The following is an 18,800-nucleotide window of genomic DNA, read 5'->3' as shown; positions in this document are numbered from 1 at the left end:
ACCACCTGCTTGACTCTAAGCTCATTGTTTTGCATCTCAAACCCTGTCAGAACGATTTTTTGCTGAAAGAGGCCATGGGAGTCAGGAAATATTATTCTTAGAGAAATGGCGTACCAGGAGAACCACAACGCTCAGGGTAGTGGTATGCGTAACATCCACATGAATGACTGGCGCCCAAGGTTTCTCAGTAGAATATTTCCTAACAAAATCAATGCACAGCCTCTCCCCACTAGCCTTTTATCCTTTAGTTCTTTCAGTAAGTCAGGCACATTTGGTAGACTATCCTTGTCATGTGAGAGAAAGCGCGAGTCATGTCACATACATCTCTGCTCTGAGCAGTTTTAGTGGACAGTGATCAGCATTAGCATCCTAACTGGTCTGCAGCAGTTTGATCAGTAACACTTTATTTGAAGGGGGGTGAATAAGACTGACATGACACCGTCATAAACCTGACATAACACCTGTCATGAACATGAATAAGCCTTCATGAATATTTATGACTGTTGTCATAAAGCGTCATTCGGTAAATTATGACACTTTTAATACAAAGTGTAATATAAACTGTATTGTAAATGTTGATAAATCTAAAATAGACTTCCATAAATAAATATTCCAAAAAAAGTAACACATTCTGTAGTTTTCTTCTGCAACCGACTGGTGAATACATGCAGAATTAATCCACTGTTCATAAGGTCTGCAGTGAATGGCAAGCTTGCCTATTTTTCCTGCTTCATCTACTATTAGAACAAAGTATAATTGTTTTTTTTTACCTTATTAATACCACCAATTAGTGGAGCAGTGAAGAGATATTCAGTGTTCTTCCCTTCGCTCATCAGTGGTAGTAGTACTTAAAATCCTAGAAAATAGGGAGAGTGTTCTGTCTTTCCTTTTGCTGCACTCTGCAGAGATTCAAGACATTAGATAGAAGCCAATGCTGTTTGCTCAGGAAAGCACTACCTACCAGGTCAGCAGCGAGAGATATTTCAAATATTGCAACGAAGGAAGTAGATTGAGCAAACAAATAAGATTAGACAGCGCAGAGCATCTGCAGGGCACACACACACAGGCAGCTGCCTCAGAGCATTGCTTACCTGCCCTAATGGGAACATGCTTTTCCCCTACTCCAATTCCCTTTCCTTCTTCTACTGCCCCTCACTTAATCCTTCTTCGTCCTCCCAAGGCTTTTTTAACCTTCCAGAGCAGCTCCTGCATGGAGCTAAATAATTAGTTCTCAAAGAGAGTTGGTTGAATAAATGAACTTTTAACTCTAACATAGTTTTCCTTAATTCATCAGTTATATTCAAGGCCAAACACATCATAATAGCCTCTCAAAAATGTGAGTAATCTCATTGGCTCTGTGACATTAAAGTCTGCTGTGGATTAGATGTACCAGACACTATTCGGAACTGTCTGTCCTTTGCAATGCTGTGATCAGTAGGGATTTTCAAGGACCTTAAAAATAAAAACAAAGGGTGCTTGTATTATGGCTGCAAAGGTCACACAAGAATACATAAAGTTCTGGCCTTTACAAGTCAATGGTTCACAGCAATGCAGCTCAGGTCACTTACCAATCTCCCTACAACTCACAAGAGAATTCATAGAAGTGAAATGAATAAAATATGTTTAGCAATGACACCGTAAACACATAGAACTGAGTTTTTGTTGTTTTTTTGTGCAAGTCTCTGGGCATTGAGGCTGTAAACCCCCTTGTGGCGATTTAAGAACATTACAACCTCAACAAAAGCAGTATTGATGAGAAACCATGTCCTCTTCTGACTCATCTGTTTGCACTTACCCTAATGTAAATAGTACATTACAGCAAATTGCTTCATGCATTTCAGATGCAAGCAGTTTGAAATGCTCCTCAATTGTTGTGGGATAGCTTATGCTTTGTTTATTGTATTTTGCAACAACTTTGTACATAATTATTGAAGTAAGTATGTCCAATTTTTGGTGTTGTTGTCCCAAAGACTAGAGCTTTAGCTTTAACATTTGGTAGCCACGGTGATATAAGTTTCTCTGCTAGCGAGTTTTTTGCTGCTGTGAAACTCTACAGCGATAGTGTTGGGCCTGTTAAGAGAAATGCATAGTAGGTATCATTATAGTTTTTTCTGTTGAACGTTGGTTCTGAATTGGCAGATGACAATGCGGTAAAATCCATCACTGCATTTTGCTTTTTTATTATTCTAACAGCCACTATAACATCGATGCTCCCTTAAAATCTGTTTTATATTCCCCGAAATAAATATTTTTTTGAAATTGGAGTATTGTGTATTTGCCGGTCACATTTAGCTATTCATTTTATAGCAACATTAATATAATAACTATGTTACCTTCAGTTGTTATGAAATGTTGCATATATATCAAAAACAGCTTAAACAAAGTTTGACTTAGCATCATAGCCTTATCAGACACTTTTAAATTGGCCTCTGTCTCTTTAAGAACCTCCTATCCTGCCCAATACTTCCCCTTTAGCGAGTCATCACAACTCTGCTTCTCCATTGATATTAGGCTCCCAGTCCCGAATGGCGGCAACGGAAGAATATTCCTCAACCAGCGGCATAAGAGTATTGAAACCAATGCAGATAGATGTGAAGAAACATACAATAGTCAAAAAGATTTATGCTGGGAGATTGCAAATCACATCACAATTCATAAAGTCAAGAAAAGACTTCTGAATCAGTCCATTTTCCTAAATATTTGACGTTGTATTTAAGACTTAGACTAAAAAGAATCCAAAAGAAAATCTACAATAAAAAAGTTTTGCCGTAAATTCTTATTTTTGTAATTTATAAACGATTTTCCACAATCATTTCACGTTTAAAATAACACTTAAAATACATAAACATGCCAAATGTGATATCCATGTCAGTGCTGAGTGTGTGTAAGCTTTTCACTGGAATTTGGGTTTGAACAGGAGTTATCCCTAAAACTAGAGTCCATACAGGGTTGTGCTGAAGTAGGAGTAAAAGAATGGTAATACAAGAACTAAGTAGCTTTTTGTTTGATAAAACCTCAACTGGAAAAACCTTGATGTTTATTTGCAGCCAATTTCCAAATGGTGATAAATAAAACATTTGATGCATGAAAGAAAAAACAATTCACTCAAACATGAAGGAAATCAGAAAGAAACATTGCTATTTTAAATTCTTCTTAAGTAAAACTTAATGTAACAAAAGTGCTTTGTTTTTTCCACCTGTTATTTTAAAGCAAACCCAGATCAAATATGCTCAACGTTTAGAAGAGATTTCTAATTAGAATGATCATGAATTATGTAAAAACACACATTGTGAAAACAGAATTTTAATTTACTAAGCCAAATATATCCTGCCATTTGCTACCTTTACAGGGAAAATGAATGCAACTATCTATAACAGTTATGTCTTGCCATAATGAAACTGCAGGAACACTTTCACAAGTAATACAATTATTTTTTTTTAGCTATGAAATAATTTAAATTTGCTAAGCTAAAATGGCTTGGCTCAAGTTAAGGATGGAAAATCATTTTGATTCTGCCTCGGCGTCAGACTGCAAATCTGTTTTTCCAATCAAAGTGCAGATAAAAGGTGAAGAACAGATTTAGCTGAAAGAGTGGAGCATGTCATAAAGCCATGCACAGACACAAGGGGAGTTTATGACTCTTTATTTTCATTCAAGTTTATTACAAAACAATGTCATACAGCTTTGATAGACTTGCGGGGAAAGGAGTGTTCTATGCTTCATGTATCACATTTTTATCAAGCAGCAGTGTCACTTTGATCCAGAAAAAAAAAAAAAAAGCAAAGCACACATCAAGGTAAACTGACTGTTTCTATAGCCCATAACCATCTGGTATGTGTCACATCCCAGACAGTGCACAAGCAGTAAAGCAGTTTTGTTTACATCAAAAGCTGAGAAAATCTGTCCCAGGGAAAAATAAGATAAGAAAACAGAAGTGATTGTCATGAGGTTATTCTTGGGGGCTCTGAGATTGTGCATGCAAAGGCTGGGTTTTGATGCACAGCGTAGGCACCAAGGCATATATTGTACAACTATTATCTTCTTCAGAATACTGTGGTGTTGAATGTTTAAGATTGCTTTTGTTTTAAGTAAGAGCTAAATCTAATTTGGTGTTAGTTATGGACGGAATCTTATTGTCACACATCGACTTTAGCAATATCATCCATTTTCCACGGTTCTTAAAATATTGCAATTAATTCAGCAGCTGTGTTTAACTAACCCATTAATTTATATTTTCATGTGTTACAGTTTCAAAGTAATCGTGACTTTGTGTTGCTTGTTGCTTAGAGCCGGCAGAGGAAAACCGAAGGCCACCTCTTGATTGTTGTTGCTATATTTAATGTGTGGGATGCACTGATGACTGGCTGTTTAGTTTACACACGGACCATTAAGGCAAAAACATCCTGCAGACATGCACTGATGTGATATGAGCAGTCAGTCAATATAAACTGATCGGCCTCGGCGTTAAAACTACCAACAGGGAAAATGACAAGTATTGACAATGTCATTGAAATGTTCCGCTCTGCCGGGAAACCTCGTGTCTTCAGGCATGCTTCAGGCTCTCCAGCAGGCTACTGTGGCTTTTATTTGTCTGCAAACATGCTTTAAAATGATCAAGCCTCAATTGCTCGTAGCAGGCATCTGATTCATTCAGGGGGAAAAATATCAAGAGGGCAGCAGAAAACCTGCACATGAATAGTAGAGGCAGAACAAAAGCGAGCTCAACCTGCATGGGAGTCGTGTTCATCCAAACAGCTGTGCTGTTAGATGCATTTAAATAGCTGCAGACGTCCAAGAGGTGACGTGATTGGTCATTGGTTTAACCACATTCTGTGTGTCCAGTTGTGTAATTCTACATGTAACTTATTAAAAATAAAACTATCACTATGTTATAATATGCAACAGATAATCTGTGGAAAAAAAAATCGAGCTCCTTTGCCTTCTCCCTATGACTCTGCTGCCATCTATACAGAAATACAGAAAAAACCCATCAGAGCCAGAGGGAGGGTCTTAGTGCTGTCAATCGTCACACTTTCAATATTTTTTTACTGTCATGATGTACAGCTGAGCACCAGAAAGTAGTGCATATAAGGAAATATTTTAGTGGTTGTTGTTTGTTTCACATGCTGTGTAAATATACACATGAACATATGAGTGTAGTCCAACTACTAATATTCCTTTATGTCACATTTTCCTGTGAGGAATGCAAACTTTTGCTCAAAGCCACATCTATAATCTCTGAATCTTCTGCTTTGTTGTCGCTTTAACTTTATCGAACCTGTCATGGTTTTGATTCCAATCTCCATCACAATTTGAAATCAAGTCCAATCCCATCACCAGGCCCAGCAGGGTTTAAAAGATCAATCGAGAAGCTGCTTTTGTTCTGCAATTACTAAAGGATTAAAGATTATCCGGGGACTATCTTCCTGTTTGCCAACAATTCACTGAATTCAACATTGAAATACTGTCTCACCTGTCTTGCAGGGCCACTCCCTGGCCTCCATCACTCACAGCTAATGGATGTCTTTGGCCAGTATGCCTACAATGACAGTTTCAACGATAACGGAACGTGGCACTTCAACGAAACAGAGCAAGAACAGAGGCATCTTTACAACTACTATGCCATGCTCCTCACGCTGCTCATCTTTGTCATTGTCTTTGGCAACGTTCTGGTGTGCATGGCTGTGTCGAGGGAAAAGGCTCTGCAGACCACTACCAACTACCTGATCGTCAGCCTGGCTGTTGCTGATCTTCTGGTGGCCACCCTGGTTATGCCCTGGGTTGTCTACCTGGAGGTAGGATGATAGAAATGCACAAACACACACACAGCCACAAAAAAACAAAAACAAAACAAAACACATTTCACCCATATTTCTTTGTAATGAGATATAAAACTTGACATTTCTTAGCCCAGAGACATGCTCTCTCTCTCTTCTCTGTTCATTTTATACTTTCTCTCTGTGTATTACATCTGTAAAATAAATAAATAAAAACAAACAAACACAAGATTAAAAAGAGTAATGGTTAGAAAACTAAGGCATCTGCAGCAGAGCAATATCCCTGCAACAACTGTGTTTATTTCCAGTATTATAAGTGACTGGAACGTTTGGACAGCACTGAAATGACGAAGATCCAAACACAACACTTAATTTAAATGACAAAATTCACAACTGGAGGGTAAAACATGTCAGGGCAGATAATGCTTTTAGATTAAACGTAGTTCTGGTGAAACACTGGCGGAAAAAGGCTTCGATAAAGCTCGCTGCGGCTGTATCGTCGGGTCGCAGGGACAAGGTAAAACAAGAGTGAAGGTTAACATGTTCACATCAGTCTTGTAAACAGGAGCCATGCAGTGGTCAGAGGCCTGTGATTTAGCAGATATGTGACAACAGCAAAATGTCAGACCAACCATTTTTATTAGAGGTCATTGGTTTATGAATAAATTTTCCTGGATGCCTTTAATCCAGTGTAGCTCAATTGAGATTTTTTGATCTTTTTTTTTTTAGGATTCCTAAAAGCCCACAAAAAAATGTTTGCTCTAGCGTAAAATTGTCTAATCAGTGATCAGTGGGAGGTTACGTTGTTTGAAAACCTCTGTGTGTGTTTTGTACTCGGTTGTTTTTCTAAGTAAATCCAAACGCAGTTGTGTGAAAATGTGAAGCTTAAATTCTTATAATAGAATAATACAAATTTCTATGTTTCAAAAATGTTGGAGCCCCTCCAAATTAACATGAAAAACCCAGTCAAGTTTCTAGAAAGTGAGGAAAATAATTATTCGAGAAAATATGCTTGCATTTTTCCTGGTACTGTATAAATAAAAATAAAATAATAAATAACTTAACCATAAATCTTCTTATTACCCCATATTTAGACAATTCTGTGTCATCTTTGCAATCCGTCAAAACGTTGACATTATATTCCACACTCCTCTGGTTTTGATTTCCATTTTTATTATTTGAGATCTGTCTTTGCTCACCAGCCTACAGTGACATTGGAAAACAACAATTTTTAACTTGAGTATACTCGTAGCCCATTAGACCATGTGTAACCAGGCAGTTTTTTAGTGCATTTGTTTCTTTTTCGGTTGCTTGTTTTTTTTTTGTTTTTGTTTTTTTTTACTATATTAGTTTATTCATCTCTGTTCTTTATTGCGGTAAGATTTCACCTAATTAGTTAATTCCTTGTCTTTTAAAATTTTGTTCTGTTTATGCATTTAGTTTATATTTCTTGTGTTAGTGTTAGACATGTTTCCCTTTGTGTCTATTTTAGCTCCCTCCATCTTACCTGTGTTTATTATTGTTAGTCTCTCTCTCTCTCTCTCTCTCTCTCTCTCTCTCTCTCTCTCTATTTCCCTGCCAAATACTCTCCCACAGCTGTTCGACTTCCCCTGATTAGACTCACTTGGTTCCCATTTTCCAGCTGGTTTCTTCAACATACATGTGACCTGGTTCTGTCCTCCTCGTCCCTGAATATTTCGTCTGCACTCTGCTCCAGCTGCAACCTTTGAACTTATAACAGACATAGGGATTAGGGGAATCAGACGAGATGAGATTTTTTAATTAATTTATTTATTTTGACGAAATACATTATGAGCCTGATTAAAAAAAAACAACTTGACAAAAAATTGGCAAACTTATTATTTTAGTTTTTTTTTATTTTAGTTTTTTAGTTTTTTTATTATTTTAGTTTTTCCCAAGCTATGACACCCCTGTAGTAGGAGCAGTGACCTTTCCAGCAGATATGATTTACTTAAACCGCACAGTTTTGTAAACCACCATAGAAAAGACACAGAACTGATGTCCAAGATAAAACAGAGGTCTCCAGGAAATTAAGCTCTGTGGGGGGGGGATGTTTTGAGTCACATAGTTAGGATTTTACCGTGGCATAGACAACATTCGGAACACACCTATCAGACTCTATTTTTTTTTTTGTTCTCCATGATCCATTAGAACAGCTCTTAACTACCTTTTAGTAATTGCTGTGAGCCGTAATACAGGGCAGAGTGTTCACACTGTGTTTTTATCAAAGTTATTTACGTCTCTCTCTGTTGTTGTGGGCAGCTAGCTTCTCACAGAGGGGGGCACATCAAAGCATGCCATAAAAGTTGGAGCTGATTTGCTGCCAGACGCATTTCAAAGCACCAAATTACACCATAACACTTTCTCAATAGAAAATTGTACTTGATGGCATACCAAAGACTCAAAGGAGAGTCTTTGAAGGTGTAAAGTGGTTTAATTGCACATAGGTGTTTGTTTAAGGATGGCACTTTGTGTGTGCTGAAAGCAATCACTTTGAAATATTTATCAAATACAAGGAACAGCAAACTTTTGGCTATAGGTTTGACAAGCGTAATTCCTACATAGACGGCATCAAATTACAGGAATGCTCGATATATCCTCAAGGTTTCTGTCCTTTTTGTGCCAATTTTGTTTCTCTGCTGGCAGGATCATAAAAACTTTGTTATGCCAGTTTAATAAAACTTGAAGAGCTGGAGTATGTGTAGGGGGAGATAAGGGAGTGCTCATTAAAAATTAAATATCTGCAGCCCAAAACAGTTCTCATAGTGGGTCAGAGTTGTCCTTTTGACTTCACTTTAAGCATATTGCCTGTCTTTACAGCTTCTCAATTCACAACTATCCAGTCCGTAGTTGTTCCCTTGGTCACTACATGAAGGGCACGGCTAAATGTTTTTCCGTCTATTTTCAGGATGCAGCCAATTAACCAGACAAGATGGATAGCAGTGCTACGAACCAAAACAAACACATAAGAGCAAAAGTTTGAAAAATTTTCAAGAGTAATTCAAGTTGCAGCTAACAAGATATGATAAAATGCGAACATAATACTTAATTTTTTAAGTATTAAAAAATGCTCTGCCTTTTTAGCACGATATAACAATGTATACCGTTACAGCCAGAGAGGGTAAAGGCTGTCACGTTGACTGGCGGAGGCTCAGTGTCTAAAAAAGGAGACTTAGCAAGAAACGTAAGTCAAAGTAAATTTGTTAAAGAACTGCAGGTCACATTTGCACCAACACCATTACACTTTTGTTTTTTTTTTGGTTCTGCATTTGATATGATCAAACAGAGACATTTTATTTTTGAGAATGCAGCTTCCTTTCCCAGCTCCTCTCTGCTGTACCGGAATGAAGACTTACAGTCAACAGTGGAAACTAGGGATGAGACATTTTGCGCTTTTCAAAGATTTTGCTTTGGCTCCGTTAGAAAAGTTAAGAGTTTTGAAATGGTTCTTTATTCTGTATCATTCCCACTGGCTTGTAAGTGCTATGAGGGTTTTTTTTTTTGTGCTAGTTGATTTTTTTTTTTGCTTTTTTTTTTTAAAAACAACAACCTTGAAATACTTTATACTATTGAACATTTTAATTAAACTATTCATCAGAAAACTGAAGAGAGAAACATGATCTACTTTGTTGCTGATCCTACCCTGATGCATAGTTTAATAATTTAATAATCTGCTCTCAGTTTTACTGCCTTCAGTGTCAGTGAAATCCATCCTAATGCTACCACTTTTTCAGGAGTTTTTCTCAGCTTTCAGATGCTACCGTCTGAATCCATCTCTCTATTGTTCTATTGCTCTTTGCTCCTGGCCTCCAACACCATGCTCTTCCACGTCCCATTTCTTTTTTTCACGTCACGGTTTGCCTATCGATGGGGTGGCGTACTTAATTTGAAGGTGAGACAGAGACAAGCACTCTCCACACAAAGCCAACAACACACAGCCCGACCAGCCTCAAGTATTTATTCAACTACAGTTCAACGAGAGTGTTTACCTCCCTGGATATCTCTTTGCCTTTTTTGTCACATTTAAATGTTTCAAATTACTTATGATTTCTTAACCCACCTTAGGCTGACATATTTTACTAGTTTATTTTCATTTGTTCTTGTGGTAATTTTGATTAAGGATAATGTTTTACTTCTTAAATCTTTTTAACGTACTTTGTTTAACAAGACTGATTCTGTTTTCTTGAACCTAACAGAATGACAAGATCAAAAAATGTATTTAATTACAGCTAACCTTTTTTTTTTTTTTTTACATATGGTCAGGTTGTTTTGGATAACTCTTTTTCTTTAACAAATACAATTACATTTTCAGAACACTTTACATGAACTTTTGTTTTCGTTAGTATGTCTTGGATAGAATATAATTTTATGTGAATGTATGGAAGATAGAAAAAAAGACAAAATGGAAAAGGGAAACTGTGTATAGAGCTCTACATGTGTCATATAGAGGTAAACAGTTCATCTGCAAAAAACAAAAACAACAACAAAGAGACACTGTGTTGGTAGATGGTCAAGATCTACCAACACCACACCTTCCTCCAGTAAATGTTTTTGATTTCTTCAGTCTCTTATTGTTGGAGCTTAATGTTTTTGACATTAAGCTCAAATTTCTTAGAGTATCTTGGTAACTCCTGGTTCATAGACCAGATTTCTTTTATCATTCGCCTGCATTTTTTTTCATCCTGGTGTCCATGTCTGTGACCAAGGCTCTCGTGTTAATAATGTTTTAGCATAACTTAGTCACAGAAGGTGGGCAGAGCATTCAACTTGCCCTTTATTATTAAATGCTAGATTTGCATTAATTACCACAGTTTTTGCTTTTTTTTTTCCATGTGTGACGGATTTTTGGAGCCCATGGAAGGAAAATTATGCGTGATCTGAATTAGTGGAAAGACACTTAGAATAAATGTCAATTATCATCTGCTACAGCACACAGTGGTGCAGCTTTTTATGTAAGTTCCTGGAGAAAGTAAAAACTAATTTACATTCACATTTCTATTTGGATTCATTATATCTTATTATCAGAGGGAAATGATCATTTTGGTTGCTCCTCTTGTCTTGGATAAACTTACTTTCGTATCAGTGTTGACTTTTTTGAGATGTATTATTTTTGAGTTCAGAGCAGCTTTATGATTGCAATTTAGAAAACATCATTACATTGTTTGAACTCGGAGTGATATTAATTCACACTCTATGAATTAATATAGCATGATCAGCTGTAACTTGCCGCGTGTCCAATTGGCAAGGATCTACGGAAAATGGTGAATTTATATGTTTACACTTTTAAATCAAATGGGATAATGAATGACAAATGATTCTTAGAATAACTTGCCCTATATCTTATATGAACGTTCTTTGCCCTATATGTAAAAATTAAACTTGTACTAGCGATGACAGCATTGTAACAAAACACTCTAAACATATTTTTTATTGCTGTAATATTCATGAACATAGCAGCAGGATGTGTTTATATCCAGAGCCATCAATCTGCTCTATCAATCACCTCCCAATTGCAAATTGAAATTCTAATTGCATATCAATCCTGGATACTGACAGCAATAGCTATAGCCCTGAAGTGACCATGTCATGAATCACCTTAGAAACCAGCAGCAAACTTCCCTTTTTCACGTCTGAGAAAATGACCAGAGACAGCAAAACAACCAGTTCTTACTTTAGTTTTGTTTGTTTTTTGTTTCGTTCTCTCTTGCCACATTCTTTGTCCTGAATGTCGCAAATGGTATTTTGGTATTGTGTCTGAATTCACATTGTTCGTTGTTAATGTGAAAGCAGGAGATTGCACTTTTCTGTCCTCTCTCACAAGTGTTTGTGCAAAGGTTGTAATCCCAGATGTGCTTTGTAGTGTGAGGGAAACAGAAGAGCTGGATTTGGCCCGCTGCCTAATCTTTCCTCTCAGGCCTTATGTTGTAAAACAAGAAAGTTCTTACGTTTCCCCATAGATCAAAAGTTATGCCTTATAAAGCATATTGTATTACAAGAGACACATCTGACTGCAAGCAGGATTTTATTTTATTTTTTTAAACATGGAAGTTTATGATCCTTAAATCCAAGAAAAGCCTGCAGCCTTGTTAGTTTTGTGTGGCGAAATGCAATATGAAGTCGACAGGCAGAGTTTAGGGTGGACAACAAACGGTGTGGATGTGCGGTGGACTGTAACATCTAAGGCTTAACTCAAACCCAAAACAGTTTTTCTGGCTTTAGAGCCTCGCAAGCAATTTTTATACAAGTGAGAAACCACCATCTTTACCCACCAGCTTCTAAAGTAAAGAAAAACTCTCCACATATATATAATTTCCTTCCTTCATGCATATTTGAATAACGTTTTGAAATTAGTGTTCAAAGACAGAGAACTACAGTGACGGTTTGCTTAAAAGCAGCCTGCCGTACATCACAAGTATGGACGACTTTGAATAGATTTCCTTTTAAAGTCTCATTAACATGTCTCTTTCTGCCAGCTGGCTAGCTGAACAAGCAGTTGGGCAAACATTTGCAAAGAAAAAGTGCACTGCTAATGTCAGTCTGAATTCACAAAACCTAATCAGTAAACTTACTGAAGAGGGTGAAATCTTTTATTCTACCAATGATATCGAAGCAACTAGCTTCGATATCATAGTAATGCACAAACATTACTAATCATCAAGGTGACTAAGTCAAAAATTTTGACTTTCTCTTTTTGTTTTGTTTTTTTTCCTTTTATGATCAGAGAGTAAATCCAAAAAACTGAGAAATAAATAACTTTCAGGATTGTGCAGTAAATGTATTTAAAATTTAAAAGATTATTTTTTGCCAACTTAGACTTCTAATTTTGGTCAAATTCATTTACAGCACTCTCCACATTTATTGATAAGGATGTGTGCGTATTTTGAAGAATGGTTAACAAAATTAGGCTTCCAATCAAAAGAAATTGGAAAACAATCCTGACACAAAGGATCACAATTCATGAATGAAAGGGTTAATAAACTTTAACCATTATGAGAGAGTTACTTCTTTCATCCAGCTCCAACGTGGACAGACATTATTTATAAATGACATTTCTTTTAAGTTCTAGACCTCACTTTATGACTTTTCTCTCAGACATAACATTGTTGGCCAGATCATTATTTAAATGTCATTTTCTCAATGGGTTTGCATAAGGATTTCCCTTTCATTTTGCTTTAGATTGTTCAATTGTATTTATCAAAGTGATACACTTCGTAGAGATTAAACATCAATTGTGTCAGCTTTACTGGAGCTGGCATGTCTAAAAACACAGTTGACATTTAATTTACTGACAAATATCTATGATGAAATTTTTTGCCTTGCCAACCTCCCTGTTATGTAGCAGGCAGAGCCTTTTTACCACTGCACTGATGGTATTTTACCATCATCCATAACCAGATATGCTAATCTTGTTTTTTTATTTACTTGCATGTTCAAAATCAGCGAATCCAAAAGACCTTGACAACTTCCCAACCATCTTTACACAAGAGTTTTGATATACCAATGCACTTTTAAAATTAAATAAAAACTGATAAACTTAGATCAATTTCTACTTATCAAAAAATATGTTTCCCTGGAAAAGCAACATCATCGTCTGCCATTTTAGCTACTTTTTTTTTAGCAATTACGTTGTAAAATGCCACTTAATTTTAAAATATACCTTTCTAAACCACCCTGAATGCTCTTCTGAACTTCTTCGACTTTAAATATCCATATTGTTTTGTGCTCCAGGACTACTGAGAATTCAAGATTAAACAGCTGCGTTGTAGGGGTTTTGAGAGAAGTGTGTCCTGATATATATCTGCTTGCTGCTGTTCCAGAGTAGGAAACCAGGTGACGACAGAAAAGTGCACACTCTCAATCAATGCAGAGGGCATTATAATTGTTTTGAGATGCAGAGGAGGCAAATGTCAAGTGCAGACGGCTTGTCTGATGTTAGAGCATAAAAGAGCCTTTGAGAAGTGAGGCAGTCAAGGCTTCGTTGGACGGTTCTCCGTAGTGTAATCCCACCCGCATCAACGTGCAGCTTTTATTTAAAAGCTGATCTGAAAACAGATCATTGAGACAAAGATTAATTTTCAGCAGAGAGGCAGGAGGTGCCCCGTGACACTTGCATCCCCCTTACCCTTTACGCAGCTGTGGGAGGAAGCAGGTAGGATCTTGTGCCAGCTGGGGTGGGCGTAATCCGAGCTGTCAGCGCATCACCGGTGATGTGGGTTTCATCATTTGACCAAACCATGGCGACCAACTCTGGTATAGATATAAATAGGTTGCAATGTTGTTCATGAGAGAAGGCTGTACAAACTGTAATGTATGTTGTAGGATTTTTATCTCACGGACATTTAAGCCATGCAAGAGTTTGTTACAAGGGAGTTCTTTAACCCCCCCAAAAAAATAAAATAAAATTGATTCAAAATTAGATGATTTTGATAGAGTGACTTTGAAATACTCTAAGACTCTAGAATTGTCCACACCAAAATGATCTCAAGGGGCCAAAGGCTTTACTTTAGTCAACCCTGCTTTATAATTCTCCTCTTTTTGTGACTTCTTTGCTTTTTCAAGAAACTATGCTTGGGTTGTACTTCAGCAGAAATAAAAATACAAAGTGTTAACTGTTCACCAATAGTTGATTTTGGTCCTTTTCCACTTACCAGGGAGGAAATAATACACCAAAAATATGTACAAATGTTTAACAATTGCTTTTCTGAAAATAAAGAGGGTGTAATATTTGCGTTAGATTTGTGCGGATGTATTTTGCTGACATTCAGTAAACTGCGAATGCTTCATGTCTTTTTTTCCACTAGGTAGTGGGAGAGTGGCGCTTCAGCAAGATCCACTGTGACATATTTGTCACCCTTGATGTGATGATGTGTACAGCAAGCATCCTCAATCTATGTGCCATCAGCATCGATCGGTAAGTTTGATGTTGTAGATGTGCCAAGTGTGGTCACTCATAATTGCAGGATGGAAATCAATGGAAATATTTAGCTTCTTTCTGCATAATAAAAAAATAAATCCCTACCTCTGGGCGCATGACTCGCCAGGCCGTTGTGTCTATTTACAGAGTAAATGGCCTTTTCAGACATGAATTTCACTCTGCACACAATCTGAAAATGAAACATTTGTTTTTAATGAGGGACCACCAGATGTCCCACAGATATAACATGAATAGACCTTTTTTTTAAAAAAGAAAAAAGAAAAAAAGTTTTTTCAACTATGAAGACAGCATAAGCCAGTGAAAATGTCAGGTATCACAGAGTATCTACCAGTAAATTTAAAAACATTTTTTACAAAAACGATCTTATATTGTAGACAAAATCATGTGAAGGAGTTCAAACTTCGGGAAAGAGAAAAAATATTAATACACGATTTTTAGTTCAGCTGTGTTTTCAGTTTGAAACTTTATTGTCAGCCAATCACAACAATCAAAACCTAAACCATAATCTTTTGGTATTGAAATCAAAAGTCACACCAGGAGCTTTAGAAAACAATACATTAACTAAAACATAGATTATAATACAAAATGTTTTTTTTTTTCAAGCAGAGCTGTAATCTAGGGCTTATAAAACAAAATCTAACCGAAATAGCAGCAAACAATCTAGATAGCTGCAAACCAGCAACATAACAAGTAAAAGCCAAATTAAAAGACCCTTAATCTAAAACCCGGGTCACTTTAAAGCTACCCAGCCGACAAACAAAACGCAGCAGAACAAATACAGGCTATAAAATGCCACGTCAAGTCAAAGCTACCTGGCACATTAAAGCCTTGCTTTCTTCTCCTTTATTTTGACATGAACACTGCTCTGATTGCCTCATGTAGAAACGCTATAATTAAATGTATTTCTGGTGTACGCCCTTTTCTGTGCTAAATTTCAGATGCATTAGTTCACTGGTACAGTATACTGCCCATTTTATGGTAGTGTTTAAGATTTCATTGCTTGATTTGACAAGACTTTTAATTCAAGGGCAGCTCTTTACATGACTGAACTTTCAAAGTCCCACATTCTCACCAGAACACAGTGGATGAAAAATCTATTTCTATTGATTTTTGTGGATTCAGACTGAAAGGTAGAGGTGACAAAATCCTTTCTCTGGTGGCCTTTAATCTGAGGAACTGTCTTGCCTTTTTAACGAGAGCTGGTCAGACCATTTAAAACCAATTTCTTCTCTCTGCCATTTAATCCTAGCAGAGCAGAGTCGTGTAGGCTTTTATTGTGCATGTTCATTGTTTTTTTGCTTTGTTTATTGCAGTTATGTGTTTTCACTGATTTGGAATTTGTCAATAGTAAATTTCACACAGCGAAGCATGTTGTGTTTGGCTGCAGCTGCTTTAAAATTTGATTTTGAAACCCTCTTTTATGCGGTCGATCAATAATTATTTGTAGTAAACAAAAGGTAAGTGCTTCAGGGTGTGAACAGCTGGCACGGTTTTGTGTAATTTTATGCTAAATTTACACTTTTTGTACATGGCAGAGCTTTAGCCAGATGGTCTTAAAAAGTCATTAAATTGTCTGGTCCTGCTCAACTGTTCCATGCAAGTTGCATCAACAATTGCATCAGTACACATTCTGTGATTTCCAATTGCCTCATCGCAGAGCGTACATCTCTTTTACATTTTCAAAATCTAAGGAAAAGACACGAAATGAAACTGAATGTATTTTCCTTTTTGCTGAATTCTACCATAGGGATGCAGATTAAAAACATAATATGGCATACAACAACTTAATACTTTGAAGCCATCATGCAGACTCATTCAATAAATTAGAATATTACTGAAAAGCCTGTTTAGCTTAGGAACTTTATCACTAAGTGAAACACATTATATAGATTAATTACACACAAACGAATGTTGGAAACCCATATATATGTTAATAATGATAATTTTACACTTAAACGGAAACGTGACATTTAAAATTAGAATATTACATCAGACCATTAAAAAGACATACTTAATACAGAAATGTGGGGTTAATGCAGTTAAACAAGCAAAGTATGTTTAATACTAGATGTTAAGCATATTTTTAAATTAATAAGTATGTGCAATAGCAACCTCAAAGGTTATTATTTTCAAAAGGTCCTTTTAGTATGACATTCTGTATGTCAATAAAACTAAGAAAAGCCTCCTTATTGATTATGTTAGACTTAATATAATTCTTCATTGTGAAATTTCCAAACAGCTTGGGCTATTTTCTTCAGGATCAATCTGAGACAGCAAGTTTCTAAATGTGGATAAGAAGGACGTCTTAGAAACTTGCTTTGTTTGCATGTTAAAGGATGTAGCCTGGTCAAAAACAACTACAGTGTTCCCTTACAGTGACTCCAGACGATTATATCAGTCATTATCTGTAGCACGATATACCACCTATCCTCTTAATTAATATTATTCAACTAATCATCTTAAACTACTCAAAATTTGTATTATTTGCTTAAAAAATACGGTACATGGTTCTGAAGTAAACAAAATAACTGATGACATTTCACTCTTATTCACTGTGGGCACATTGAAATTGTGTCACTGACTTGGAGAGAGTATTTTGATTCTTCTCCTTAGTCATAATAAAGCGTAGTACTAAAAATAAATATATGAACCATTTCCTTCAGCCCCAGTAAAGCATCAACTGTGTTATGGTTTTTACTTCTTAAAATCTGGGAATTCATCCAGGAACTCAGATGAAGACCTGAGTGGATGCTCAAAAGTGTTTTTTTTCCCCCCTGTTTTATTTGAATAAGACAAACTAAGAGAAACTCTCAACTATTGATTGCAATTCTCCTGAGATAGTGGTTCAAGATAGCTCAAAACCAGGTTGACACGACCAGGTTTGTGTAAGGAAGAGCATCAGAAATATAATGACGAATTTCTAGTGATTAGTAAATTACATTAAATATTCTTTTTCTCTTCAAGTAGAAGAAAAACAATTTAATAATATCATAATTTTCTCCTGTTGTGCTGATTTTGGATTCATTTATCCTAAGCTGTCGGAGATCAGATCTGGTCTCAGTGGGTTTTTTTGTTTTGGGTTTTTTTAATGGATGGCAGGAATGAAGAAACAGCAGAGATGTGTGTGAGATTAAGACTTTTTCTCAGTTTTAACGCTTGGTTGAGATCCTTCAGAGAACTACTAGGATATAGTGGGAAGATCACAAACGTGGAACTCGCATCACAGTCACATGTGGTTTATTAAAAACAATGATTTATTGCAGTAGCTTGGTTCAGCAATTCAAACATGATATGGATTAATTACACAGAGACAAATGTTTTCAAGCAGTTCTTTCTGCTAAAGATGCAGAAGTCCTGCTTTTGGGGTGATGAAGCCAAGACAGGTTTATTTGTGCAGCACGTTTCCTCGACAGGGTACTTCAAAATACTTTACATGATGAAAACAAAGGAGGTCAGACAAACATTACTTCGGAGAGACATAATAGAGAAAAGCAGTAGAAAATTGGAATACAGAAAAAAAAAACAACATAGTGAAGAATATCAAGCTCAAGGCAAAACCCCAAGTTTAAATCTAAAGTAATCTAAAGTATAATATTACTAAAATAAAAAAAAGTGTGCTCTTTGAAATAAGGAATATGGTGGCACACCAATTTGTGGTTAGGCTGCTGCTGTTCCAAATCCCTTCCCCTTCGTCGTAATATCACTAAAACTAACACACAGTTAGTTGTGAGAAGATTGAACAACCGGATTTGTTGCACTGGAGGAAACTCACCGCAGCACCATTCACTGAGCTCCGGAGAGTGATCCATTCTTTCACAAATATTTGCATAAGCAGCATGTCAAGGTGCTGGATTTCATACCCCTGTAGACATGGAGGTAGTGTGTAAACCTGATTTCCATTTAGATGTTCAACTGTGAATATTAACGAACTGATTCTGGCCTGGGTGAATTAAATTTAGAGCTTGAACAATACTGATTATAGCAGTTCTTAAAGTACATTTTCTACCTTGGGTAACGGTGACACTGTACTTTAAGTCCTAACCTTGTCAATACAAGTGAAAAGAAAA

The 18,800-nt window shown here is 36.4% G+C and overlaps 1 protein-coding gene across 3 annotated transcripts in view; it reads left to right on the top strand.

Annotated features, from left to right (window-relative positions):
* drd2a (dopamine receptor D2a) overlaps positions 1-18,800 on the top strand; it is a 51,035-nt gene that overhangs the window by 21,189 nt on the left and 11,046 nt on the right. For all 3 annotated transcript variants that reach the window (XM_007549392.2, XM_016670243.1, XM_007549393.2), the window contains exons 2-3: positions 5,485-5,795; positions 14,600-14,709. In XM_007549392.2, coding sequence (XP_007549454.1) covers positions 5,517-5,795; positions 14,600-14,709 — 389 coding nt within the window. In that variant the 5' untranslated portion in view covers positions 5,485-5,516. The remainder of the gene's footprint in view (positions 1-5,484; positions 5,796-14,599; positions 14,710-18,800) is intronic.

This window comes from Poecilia formosa, unplaced genomic scaffold (assembly GCF_000485575.1).
Source record: "Poecilia formosa unplaced genomic scaffold, Poecilia_formosa-5.1.2 Scaffold31, whole genome shotgun sequence".
Lineage (NCBI taxonomy): Eukaryota > Metazoa > Chordata > Actinopteri > Cyprinodontiformes > Poeciliidae > Poecilia > Poecilia formosa.
Note: the sequence above shows the minus strand (reverse complement) of the source record. Positions and strands in the feature narration are given on the sequence as shown.